This window comes from Rhea americana, unplaced genomic scaffold, assembly GCF_003343005.1.
Source record: "Rhea americana isolate MKP2758 unplaced genomic scaffold, rheAme1 scaffold_51, whole genome shotgun sequence".
NCBI classification, from domain to species: domain Eukaryota; kingdom Metazoa; phylum Chordata; class Aves; order Rheiformes; family Rheidae; genus Rhea; species Rhea americana.
In genome coordinates, this window is record NW_028186657.1 from 1,183,174 (window position 1) to 1,196,540 (window position 13,367).

The 13,367-nt window shown below is 38.1% G+C and overlaps 1 protein-coding gene across 2 annotated transcripts in view; it reads left to right on the forward strand.

The window, feature by feature from the left end:
- ATP10B (ATPase phospholipid transporting 10B (putative)) overlaps window positions 1–13,367 on the forward strand; it is a 54,996-nt gene that overhangs the window by 26,881 nt on the left and 14,748 nt on the right. For both annotated transcript variants that reach the window (XM_085317837.1, XM_085317835.1), the window contains 7 exons: window positions 1,218–1,345; window positions 2,205–2,457; window positions 3,359–3,594; window positions 9,736–9,915; window positions 10,447–11,014; window positions 11,555–11,661; window positions 12,423–12,549. In XM_085317837.1, coding sequence (XP_085173963.1) covers window positions 1,218–1,345; window positions 2,205–2,457; window positions 3,359–3,594; window positions 9,736–9,915; window positions 10,447–11,014; window positions 11,555–11,661; window positions 12,423–12,549 — 1,599 coding nt within the window. The remainder of the gene's footprint in view (window positions 1–1,217; window positions 1,346–2,204; window positions 2,458–3,358; window positions 3,595–9,735; window positions 9,916–10,446; window positions 11,015–11,554; window positions 11,662–12,422; window positions 12,550–13,367) is intronic.

Consider the following 13,367-nt stretch of genomic DNA (forward strand, 5'->3'; position numbering starts at 1 on the left):
AAAATATAAAATGTTCATATCCTAAGTGAAATATTTAAAGTAGTTGCAAGTCCATTAGCTTTCATCTGTTCAAAATGTCCCATAGCTCTAACATTTGTACTTCACAAACTTGTTTGAATGTAGGATTCTACAAATTTGTGAAGCTGTAGATTTTTAAATCTAGGAAAAAATATTACCAGTGAATCAATTATCAGTATTTTCCTTGTATACAGTGAAAAAGCGGGCTATGAAGTGAGCAGTGGAGAGTAGTTGTCCTTGTTCAGACTTGACAGAGGTCCCTGGCAATGAGAAAGTATTCCTGAAATAATTTGAATTCATTTGGCAGCATTTAAGTAGGCAGATGCTGCAAAACAACTGCTTGTTTAATTGGTACTAATAGAAGTTTTATCAGGACKGGGTATGCAAAGTGGACTAATAGAGGTTTTTGGTGGGTAGAAGGCATCTGGAACGGTAATGTGGTGTGGGGAAACTGAATCATTTTTCCCTAGTTCTATGTGAAGTTTCTAGTGCTGCAAATTCAGTAACATCCTTGAGCAAAGTTTGTTTCAGTAAAAATCATATGAAAGATAGTAAAGTAATTGTGATGGGATATTGGTAAGTAAACCTCTGAACAAGAGGTTTTGCTTTAGCAGTGCAGTGAAACATACATATTTTTAAAATACAGGGGAAGAAGCAACAGCGGTTTTGGGTCTGACTTAATTGAAGGGAAATAGAGGGACTGTAACAAGACTGCCAAGACTAATTATAGGGAGTATGTCAACTGTAACAAAAGGAGGAAATCGAGAGTTGTCAGGAAGATGAGACTGATTTAAGTTTGGCTTTATAMAGTCTAAAAGCCTACTCTCCCTTAGATAGAGGAATTTGAGCCTTTAGCATTGAGGACCCCTCCAGAGAGATGGGGTGCAGAGTGAAAAGAGATCTGTGCAAAGCGAAGAGCCCTGGGAGGACAGCTGCTGAAGGAGATGTGGATAAAGGGATTACTAAAAAACATTCATAAGTACTTATTTATTATTAGTGCGCCTATCATGTATATGTGCTGCAGAGTTCTGCAGATATTTTACATTCCCCAACAGATATATAGCATTGTTTGGGGGCTATTGCTTTGGAAATCTTCTTGTCTTTTAAATATCATAGCAGTCTATATCTGCAAATTTCGGATACCTTGTCCAGTCACCTTCCTGCTYGGTTTGTTTTGATATTTTGTGTCATTCATATAGGGCATGGCATTTGGAGTGGAACCTTCTCGGAGCATCCACCTTATGATGTCCCAGATGTGAATGGCAATTATTTGTCTCCAGTTGTTGCTGGTTTCTACATGTTCTTGACTATGATAATCCTGTTGCAGGTAAGAGACAAAAAAATCTCTGTTAATTTTAAGGAAGACATTATTTAAAACTGCATATGTTTGCTAATAAGCAATTAATATCAACTAATAACTGTATGATACCTTCTTAATCTTATTTTAACATATTGTTAGGAGAGTTTCAAAACATCCAAGTATGAGTGTCCTTTTTTTTTTTAACTGAAGATTTYTCTTTATTACTGTTGAGCACCACTAGGAAACAGATAGGAAAGATATGTATTATATCATCAAATAGCTCCAGAATTTCTAACAYAYACACTAAGGAGGATGTTTACAGTCAAATGTCAGCTTTTTATTCCTACCTGCATCTCTCATTCCAAAAATAGGACTGTCACTTAGTATCTCAGGAAAACAGTGAAACAAAAATTATTGTCATTTTTGCTAATGGGGAATAATAACTAGGTATGGTTGTGCTGATTTGGGAAGGAAGCTAAATTACGAGGAGGAGGAGGTTGCAGGAAGTTTTGCATGCACAGGAATTGGTTGTGCAGCTTTTTTACTTAAGAGTTGCAATGTGCGCTGGTCCATCCTTTTCAGGATGCATCTCAGGTTAGAAAATGTGCTTTGTAAGAGCATCCTCTGAAAGATCCAAGATTTTTGCATTTAGAGCTTCAGGCTTCTTGTCTTATATTTGTCATTTATTGAATCTGTTTATCCATTGCTGTTGTATGCCRGACTTCTTTAATTTCTGAACTGCTGTTTTTCAGTCCTACAGTATGTCTCTGGAGAGAATTGTTTATCTGCTYTTTCTGGAAAGTGTTAGTACGTCTGTGACAGGACTTTGCTGAGAGAAAGCAGTAAGACTTGTCTTACCCCTCAATAAGAATTTAATCTTTTTCAGGTTTTAATCCCCATTTCTCTCTATGTGTCCATTGAGTTAGTCAAGCTGGGCCAAGTCTTTTTAATTCACAATGACATTGACCTGTATGACGAGGAAGCAGATTTGCCCATACAGTGTCGAGCCTTAAATATTACTGAAGATCTCGGACAAATCCAGTATATCTTCTCAGACAAAACTGGGACACTAACAGAAAACAAAATGGTATTCCGACGCTGTACTGTCAATGGAAATGAGTTTTCACATCAGGAAAATGGTGAGACACACATTTTTATGCTCACTTTTCTCTCTAAACAACTAAATATTATTAATTTAAATATTAATGTTTAAAACTACTGAGCCTTTTTCTGGTTGACAATATAGAGCTTTGATGTCTCCATTTTGTGAGGAACTCCTGTTACGGAGATTCACCAAAGTGAAGGAGTTTTCAGTGATTCTGAAGCCAGGTGTGAAGGTCTTCCTGTTCCCACTGCAGACATCTCAGGCCTTGTGCTGCACTGAAACCCATTTGAGACTGCAAAGGCAACATTCTGTCTTTCATTTCTGCAGGTAGTTACTGCCAGCCGGCCTTTTACAGACTCACAAACTGAGATTAGTTAGTAATTAAACTCAATGGGTCCAAAAGTAATAACCATATCTGTGTGATATGAACGATTACAATTATACATTTTCTAGAGTAGACTCTAGCTGTAGTCCTTATTCGGGCCTCTTTGAATCTGTGGTTTTGACTCAGGCCCGGTGCTCCTTGTTACTTTCTCTACATAGCACTAAGATTTTATTAAGCTGGCAAGCTGCTGCCAAATAGATGTTTGTGCTCTGTGACTGAAAACATTAACAACGTTGTGAATTACCATATTTCACTCTCTCATTCCAGTCAACTGCAAAGTGCAGCTAAAGAGACTGAGCATTATGAGAAGTCCATAAAAGTGATTGATTGTTCTGAAAATGTATTTTTTTCTTACAATCATAAACATTTCAGAGCGAGAGTTGTCAGAAACTGAAATTGATAGTGAAGTTTTTCTGATGTTTTATGAATTGTTTTCACTTTACATTAGTTTGTTTCTTTTTCTTTTTCTTTTTTTTTTTTTTTTTTTAAACTAACCAAGGAGTTCCTCACGAACAAAATGATAGGTAAGGTTTCATTTTCTCTTTTACAGCCAGACGTCTGGAAACCCACAAGGAGCTGGATTTAGATGATGAGGACTTTGCAAAACTTCAGCACTTCACTCTTCCTGTAACTAATATTGGGCAACCAGCTACTTATAAACAGAGAACCGTAAGACCTTTAAGAAGGTGCCAGAGTGCTAGGGCTCATTTTCAAGGCCACGTAAGGCAGAAGTCACTCGGTCGTCGTGACAGCAACCAATCTCAAGTGGCATTCAGCAGTACCCTCGTGAGTATGAGCAAACAGAGCCAATGCATTTTAAGCAGTTTTCCTGTGTATTGCATTTTGTGATTGGGAGCCAGCAAGCATGTGGGAGAAGACAAGCCATGGAGCAGGCTTGAAGGAGAAGTAGCTGAGTTGGAAAGAAGAAATTCTAGCCTCAGTGGAGCTAAGAGAGGGACGTGGGATATGGCATTGGGGTCCTCACGTAGAGCCTGCAGGCTGCAGCTAACGAGAGGGGTGGTGAGGGTTTGGGAATGGGGGTCCTTGTATCAAAGCAGAAACGTGGGGCACACGGGAGTTTTCTTGGAGGCTGCTTTGACAGGAGGAGGATAGTGGAATTTGTGGTTCAAAGATTAAGGTTTAGATTCACAGCAGCAAGAGGTGCTTGGCATGAAGGGGAATGAAGTTTTTGTAACGTTGTGATGCACTGGAACTGCTGGGCAAAGGAGTGGGGTGCAGTGGCAATTCTGGTCTGGGAACAAGAGAGAGGAGCTGGGGAGGGGAGCAGGATGTGAGACTGGGGCCTGGCTCTGCAGAAGTGGGATGTATGGGTCCTCCTAGGAGCTGACGGTGGGCGAGAGGGTGTGGGGTGGAGGTTACCAGAATTGCAACATATCATCTCAGCTAAGCAGAGTTTAGCCACCCCCATGCGCTGCATGGAAAATGCATGAGCTGCACTCTCCAGAGCAAGTCTGGGAGCTTGTTAGTGTGTCAAAAGCTATGTTGCATTTCATACAAGGCAAAACTGCAGCACTTTTTACATAGGTAATAGGAATGAAGCTAAAAGGGCATATCAGAATAAGTTCTTAAACCACAGGGTTTACAGGGGTGTAAAGTGCCAAATAACYTTGTCCCCGTTCTGTATTTCTGTAGCCTCTGCCTCATTTAAAGTACTGACTTTGAAGTAAATGCTGTCTTCATTGCACTTCTAATAAAATCTTAGGCTCAATGGAATTTTAGGCATAAATCTTCCCCAAATCTCGCACAACCTAATTAAATTTTCAAGTAGAAAAAAACAGATTGGCTTTTTAACAAACATTTCAGATAGGCTTTTTACTGACTCAAGAAGGTTGRATGTTTTCAAAATCAGAATTCCAATTAAAATTAAATGCCAATAAAAACCTTCCAAATATTTATTTTAACAAATTCTGGTAAATAAAGAGTTCTCATAACTTTTTCTGCAGTGAATGAATTCTTTGCCAGAGATATTTTCCCAACTATCTTTTTTTCTACCAGTTCTTTAAGATTTCTAATACTTCTAGAAATCATCTGCTATGACATTTTTTTCCACAGTAAAAGCAGTATCTGGGGGGCTGATATCAAACTCTTGCTTTGCAGTGGAAGATTAAGCTGCTGTCATGGAAATAACCTGTGCTAGCTGCAATAGGTGTCACTTTATCTAAATGATTCATTTAATGTCTTTGACAAATATGAAGATCCAGTAGAAATCTAAATGTCTAGATATTGCCCAAAGTCCGTCCTGTATGGTGATATCTTTCAAAAGATGCATAGCAGTGACCTCCTTACACCAGCCAATCCAATTCCCTGGTAGTCAAATGGGGATAATGAGACTTTCTATGTCTCTATTTCTGTATATCTACTGTGGATAAGAATTTCCTGCTCTTTGGAACTTGTACGTCTTGTCTGACGTGTTTGTACATTGCTAACAACATCYATAGCATCCTGAGTGCTCCAGTATTGTGGGCTTGAATGTATTTCCACAGTATTTTAGCAGTCACAGTTGCTTAAGAAAAAAACATCTTTGAACAATATGTAAATGAAAATACAAAGGTTTTTACTTAATTTGATTATTYTGAGCCTTGCAGAGTCTTTCTGGGTGAATGGCTTTGTTTAAAAAATATATATTCAGGTGTTCTCAGTGGCAGTGAACAGTTGTCAAGCACAATTCTCACTATGAARTTGTGAGACTGAGCTTCTTCAGATTGACACAATGTAAGAGGGGGGAAAAAACGTTTTGTGTAATAACAACATAATGTCTAAAGGCCAGTAGCTGGGACTGTATAGTTTCTTGTTGTTAGGGGTTTTTTTTCATAATAAATGCCAAGTTTCCAAGAGTTGATTTGCCAGCCACATGAAAACTGCTCATGAAAGCTGGTAGCCTCAGGTAATAGGAAAATTGAAGAGCTTTGCACTGCTGAGAAGACACAGTGATTTTGGGTAAGGGTTAGCACAGCATCTGCCATGAGCACCTGCAAGTCAGAACAGTTGCCAAGAAGAGCATTTTAAACCAAGTGAGCTGTTAACATAATAGTATCCTACAAAATATGAAGGGTTTAATTGGGAAGTAACTGTGCCAAACAAAAGAGAATCATTTACAAATGTCAAATTTATATGTGAACAATTCTTAAAGGAAAACTATCTATGCAGTTATCAAAAAAATTACTTATTCTAAATCAGCATTACATGAATGGGTGATAAGCAGGTTGCATATATTGTTTTAAGTGCATTTGTACAGTGGTAATTGATTGTGCCTTCAAATCAGCATGTTTGAGGCTTCATCCCCRTATCCTGAGCAGTTCTGCAATTAGGAAGCTATGCAGCTCAAAAAGTATTTCAGCTTGCCTGTTTGTGAGCATGTGCTCTCTGCTTGACAAGTTTTGATGTTTTGCTGAAATCTGAGATGCTCTCATCAATTAATGTGTTCAACTCAGTGTGTCTCTGAGATAGACGTGAGAATGATGGGTATTTCATGGCATTTGATAAAGTTAATTAAACTGCAGCCTGCAGATCCTAAAGGAATAAATAAAKAGCATTGTTTGTCTTTTCTGAAGTAAAAACAACATAGGTGTGATGCAGAGCTTAACTCCAAGGACTCACCGTCTATTTTYGCTCTTTCTGATGCTTTTGTCCACAGTCCTCATGACTCATGTGGAACCACATTCCGTGTAGTTCATGCAGCTCGTAAGACACGATGAATCCTGTGTCCAGCATTTTGGTTGCAAAATCTGTTCAAAAGTCTGTTCAGTGAGAGGGAGCTTGTCTAGGTCTTTGACAACAAAATAGTGAATTTCTGACTTACTGGCAAGAGTCGTATCTCTTGCTTTTTCTAGATCAGAAAGGTAGAGATCTATCTATTAGCAGTTACCCTTGGAAGATTAGAGATTGATATGGACAGATCTGTCTGTACTCAAATTCAAGCTATTCCCAAAACTTGAGTTTGGGAATTGCTGTCATGTCTACAGTGTTTATTACTGATACTGTGAAAATATGTAATGTCCGTGTATGGCTTATGCTTTATGGGGATAGGAAAAGGAAGAAGAAAGGTGTAGTCTTTATTTCAGAAATCTCCCAGTGAGTCTGAGAGTGAGAAATGCAGTGACTTATTTATTAACTTTATCATTTTATGAGAAGTCTGGCAGGAAAAGGTCAAGTTCATATCTCAAGTATCTAATGCAATTGGAAGAACAGRCACAGCAGTTCCCACACACCTCCAGTGAAAACAGAAACTGGTTTTTGTTCTGTCTGTCTAGCCCTTTGGACAGACAGCCTTCAGCCCAACAGGACACTGTTTCATTTAAAGCCTAGAAGGTAGAACTGGCCACCTTACTGTTTTTTTGGGGTATCTCAAAGGAGAGATTGCCAGGTTTTTCTTAATTTGGTTTCCTGTGGCTACTGTAGATTCTCAGAGGGAAAAATAAAATAATATACTATTAAACCAACAGTGCTAGGTTTGACAGAAAGATTTGACTGAACTTTGGAAAAGTATCATAGAATCAGTAAGGTTGGAAGGAACCTCTGGAGATCATCTAGTGCAACACCCTTGCTCAAGTAGAAGTAATATAAAACAATAAGAAAATTTGGAACAAGAAAGAACATTTTCACTTATTCCATCTATGCTTAGATGCTATTATAAATTAAGATCTTGAGAGCACATTTCCTTCTAGATTTAATAATTCCAATAAACAGCAGCCTACATTAGAAACATTTTGTGAAGATTTCAATTCTGTTATAGCATTAGGCTTGAGTGCCATTAAGTAGAAGAAAAGCTATCAAATGAATTAATTACTCTTAAAAACTGAATGTCACTAGCTGTTTTTAAAGCRTGTTAGCATTTTTGCTAGCATACTAACATTGGTAGGGCAATAAATTTAATTGAGAATAATTGTTAATGGTGTTTTGTTTTGTTTTCTTTTCCTTGTTCCTTATATTTGCTCAGCCTGTTCAATGAATAGATTTGCTCATCTGAACTGTTGTGTCTCCTGAAGTTCCTTAACATTGAAGCAAAATAGGGAAATTCTGGTCAGCTCTGTTTTCACTGGATGTAAAAAAGCAAAGGAGAAAGAAAAACTTCTCTGACAAGTTTCTTTTTGTGTGTTATCTTGTTTTTAAAATCTGTCTTGAGGCCACGGTTGACCTGTCAGTGTCTCTGTCTGACAGTTTTTCAAGAGGAAAATTTGGAGTTCAGAAAGTTTCAGCTGAAGTAGACTGCTCATTACTGAGTTGTCATTTTTAGTATGAACTTTTGGAGGCAAATATGAGGATATATAGATACAAAAAAAAAAGGCAAAATGAGGTTGAATAGGAGGGGCTTAGATCCATGTGCAATAATTTGTGATTCCTGAGCTTTATGCTAATTGTGGCAATGCATGAGGAAATGGTATGGATAGCTGGGCAAACACAACAAGTTTCTAGTAATTACTGTTTCAATTGAATATGATTCCCAACATAACTGTTTTGAGAGTTGTGTCTGAGCATATATGTTGTTCATTGGAAGTGTTCAGTTAAGATATTTGCAATTGCTATATCTAGCAGGTTCAATGTAGGTGGCGGATACACAGTTACCCACTGTGTGATGAAGTGCAATTTTATGAAGTACTGTGAATATTATAGGTATTGTAAAGAATGACTGTTTAACTTTGAGGTTTTCAGCCTCTGATASCTTTTAAGGACCTCAGAAGATAACTAAAAACAAATCATAATTATCCTCAATATATATCAGTTTGCTAGGAAGGGGACTGCTCCTATACTGAAAACTTTTCACTAGATGCAACTCAAAAAAGCTGGCATGCATTGAGGCAGAGCAATCAGAACAGCAGAGAAGGTTGGTGCATAATCTTGTTCCATCTTTGGTTTTCAATTGAACTCTGAGCTGCAAAATGAGCAATAGATTTATTTTCAATTATTAGGATGATTTAAGAACCACTACTCATTTTAGCAAGCAGGAGTAACAATGCAGCAAATTCAGATTAGCACAACATAGCTGTGAAGATGGTTGATTGATTGCTGTTGCATATTGGAGAGCTTTGGAAAACCATGCCAGATTGAAAGAGAATAGGGTAATAACTGAGATGAACTAGAAAGGAGCTAAATCACTTTGCCAGTTCCTTAAAGAAAGCATCCAAAAGTGCTGGATCACAAGAAGGTTTTATTTTAAATTTGGAAGCTCTTGTTAAATATGATCCTGAATTAAGTCCAGATCAGACTCTGCTAACATGTAATTTCCATTAAGAGTAGTACTCCCATAGCCCTACGTCAGATTAAATTGTAGATAAATGACATTGTTAAGTAGCTTGGCTTGCAAATTTAGGTTTGATTAGAAAGAGTGTGGTAGTAGAATTACAGTATCATTTCAGGAACAAATGGAGTGTGTGTGTGTGTATATACATATATATATATGTGTATATATTGTAAAGCTGTAGAAGAACAATCTGAGATGGCTTCTTTTTGGGGGTCCAAAGCAAAATTATTTTAGAAGTGGAAAGTGATACTACTGTAACCAAAAGTCATGCGCAAAATATAATCTCACAATCTCATCCAGCAATCAGCTCCCCCACTGAAATGRGGGATTCCAAATTCACCTCCATTTGGAATGCCCTTTAATGCAGTAGTCAGCAGTTCCAAAGTTTGAGGATATAGTGTAGATTATTCTGATTCTAGTAGCTCAAAAGAAATAAAAGTGTGAAACAGCCTTCCATTTTAAGATACATTTGCTTTTAACAGTCTAGTTATGTAGCCATCAGAACTGCATCTTTGTCTTGTAGATGTTAGGTACAGAAGGCATTTACCTTACATAAAATAAAGGTATAAATTCAACGAGAGGCAACAGGAAACTGTGAAGGGGATTGATCTTCAGTGGGGGCAGTCATAAATGGGAGTAATCCACATTAAGTGTTTTTTTYCTTCCAGGAAAAGGATGTGGCTCCTGATAGCAGGCTGTTGAGGAGAGTGAGAGAAGCTGCACTCCAGACTGAAAATCTGTCTCCATTTACAGACACGAAGACTGCCACAACCCTTACTGACTTCTTCCTTGCCCTTGCTATCTGTAACACAGTTGTGGTCTCCACAGCTACAGAGCCAAGGCAAAGGGTAATCTAACTTTAAGCTTCTGAGGAAAATTAATTTTGCTTGATCTATTTAACAACATAGAAAGCAGTGTTCAGTGAAACCTGAGATGGTGAGAAATGCCTTGTTTCAGAGTTTTCCTCTAGTTCTTGTACCTTTTGCATAAYGTCTGCTGTTTCACTGCCTGTATATATCCCTGCCTAATATGACTGTTTATGTTTGGTGAATAGTTATAGTCACCACAGTCTCTGCCATTTTCCTTTTAAATCTTAGATTATATTTACTGTAAGAAATCCTTTGAGTACCAGGTTTTCTCTGACCTCTCAGGTCATTAACAGAATTATAGGGGTCTTCATTCTATCTCTACTTCTGTGGCAGAGACCCATATCACCATCAAATGTGGATGCCAACTCACCTGTGACTCCTCTACTGAAGTCCYCTACCCTGGTTAAATATATAAAGAAATTACATCATATTTCTTTTTATTATTGTCATTTAGATTCAAAGAAAGTTGAAGTTTTGGAAAGCATCCTGTGTGATTTCTCATATCTCTAGGTTACAGTCCCACCACAAATAAAACCTTCAGGAATCACCCTGGAGAGGATTCATCAGATATTCCAGCGGCTAAAATTAGCAAGCCTCAGTCAATCTTTCGCATCATCTCAGTCCAGTTCAGACCTTGGAGCTAGCTTTAGTGCGAAGAACACAGAAGAGCGCCTGGCCACTCTGGATTGCTGCGACAACGATGACGACTGCTATGGAGATCATGGGAAGAGCAGCACGGATATTGGCAGTGCTTCCTTGGACGAGGTTTTTAAATCCGTTTCTCACAGCTCTTTGCCATCGGAATTTTGTTATGAGGCTGAGAGCCCAGATGAGGCGGCTCTTGTCTATGCTGCCCAGGCGTATAGTTTTACCTTGGTGTCCCGGACTCCAGAGCAGGTGACCGTGCGGTTGCCACAAGGCACCCTCCTGACTTTTGACATTCTCTGCACCTTGGGGTTTGACTCGGTGAGGAAAAGGATGTCGGTAGTGGTGAGACACCCTCTAACCAAGGAGATCATCGTCTACACAAAAGGAGCTGACTCTGTTATAATGGACTTACTGGAAGACCCTGACAAAGGTAACTAGTCAGTGAGCCATTCCTGTTATGCCCCCTATAAATAGGCACAAGGAGTTTACAGTATTCTTTTCCACATGAAATATTATATCTAGCTGTTAGAATTATAAAAAAAAATAAGCTCTCTATAGTGGTATCCTTGCAGATCAAGAGCTGGTGTTTATTTAACCTGAGTAGTGYTTGGAATATGGAATGGGCTAATTAAGATTCACTGGCAGCCCTAACCCATGTGAATTGTATATTTTGCAATAATRCTGTCATAAGGGCCTGACCATTGTATTTCAGTTTGTCAGCAAGGATGCTATAACATTAAAACAAACAAACATATGAAAAACAAACAAAAACCCCAAGTAATGTCATATTAAAGGAAACAAGGAACTTTACTTCAGGCTTATGGATTACATGGGCCGATACTTACGGGCTGTGAAAGCAACTGCTATTACATTAGCATCCAGTCTTCTCTAATGCCCACTCCTTTTTAATCTTAGGTCATTAGGTCTGAAATGATCTGTGCTTAAAAGACTTTTTGCTTGTATTTCACAGCTGACTTTAATGCACAGAAAAGAATGAGAAGAATAAAAGATAAAACACAGAAGCACCTGGACTAYTATGCCCGTGATGGCCTAAGAACGCTGTGCATAGCTAAGAAGGTAAGAGGACATTGCCTAATTTTGTTTACAGCTCTGTTGTGTATGTGCCAACAGGTTTATTACAAAAATATAATGGTTATGTGGTCTTACTGCTTCAGAGGGCAAGCCAGTTTGAGCCCATTTTTCTGTCTGTTTCCTCTCTTTGATTATTCTGTAGACTTTTGTAACATCTTCTTCCTCAGTATCTTACCAGGATGAGTGTGTAACGGATTCTTGGTCAGCCTCAAAGCATTAATTTCTGCTTCTCTTATGATAACTCTAGCTGACCTTATTTAAAGTGATTCCAGGCAAGGAAAAAAACATCCATAGGGGAGAGAAACTTTTTTCTGTTTTGTTTGGCATTCAGCTTTCAAAAACATTACCCTCAGCCCAAGATAGTACATTTTAGCTTGATATTTTAATACAGAAGTTGTCTCTGTGCAACAAATATGTCATATTCAAGCTCTGGAGAAATGTAGTGCAACCTTCAGAAACTGCATGTTCCAGTTCAGAGTCCCAGCTAAGCACTGTGTGATTGATAGTTTCTCTTGGCCACATTTTTTAAGTCTTAGCTATAGTCCACTCAGACAAACAGGAAGGCAAGGTTATTTTTCTTGTTGCTTCTAGTTCTCACAGTCTTCTGTTAGAAAAGTCTGTGTTATTTTAAAGACAATACAGTACTTTACCAACCTGGATGGTTAGGTCTCTGCCATCCAAGCTTTTGGCATCTTTCTCTTCCTACTTGAATTTAAAGTGTGCTCTGCTTCAATTCCATTCTGCAGGTCTTGAATGAAGATGACTTTCAAAAATGGGCCAATTTTCGTCGTGAAGCAGAAGCTGCAATTGACAACCAAGATGAGCTGTTAATGGAGACAGCACAGCATCTGGAGACCAAACTCACCTTGCTAGGTAGCTAAAAATAAGAATTGTCATTGCGTGAAGTATCACTTGCTCTCCTGTGATATTCTTGGCAATCAGACAACAGCTTACACTAATTTATATCAGAAAGTCTTCCTCTGAGGTTTGGAAGTCTCRGGGCTAGGATACGCAACCCAATTAGAGTGTCTAAACAAGTTCGTATGTGTTTTGAGCAGCAGTAACTTTGAAAAAGTGTACTGAAACTTTCCTGTGCCATGAGTTAAGAACATGTATATTGGCTCTTACTGTGGGTCAGATAACATGTGGCAGATAACACAGTGTCCATAATTCAGTCGCATCTGTGCCCTTAGATGAACCTATAAAACACTATATTTTGACTTCAATTTTGAGCACAATCTCCAAGGAAATTCCTATAATTGTAAAATTATATGAGAAAAACAATAACTAAAATTGCTRTCCACACGTATGCATTCTTGCTGCTGAATTTCTGCTGTCATTCATTCAATCATGTTTGCTTTCTTCATTTTGTAAAAGTGTGATATTTTGTGTTAAAAATTACCTCCTTGTGTATTTGTGCGYTACCCATGACCATAGTATCTACAAACATTATTCTGTTAAATTAGGGGGCCCTTCGTTGCTTTCTTTTCTATTTTGTTTCCAAATGTTTTGTTATTTAAGATTTTGATTTTCAAGGTTGCCTAATTTTCMTTTTTGTGTGTACAGTCTGTGCCCATAATTTGCTATCCTGAATTTCTGTGATTGCAGGCTATTAGCTTTATGGCATCTTATAATCTCTGCAGTGATTTAAAAAATTATAGTAATAACAGTAAATGCCATAAGCAGAATCA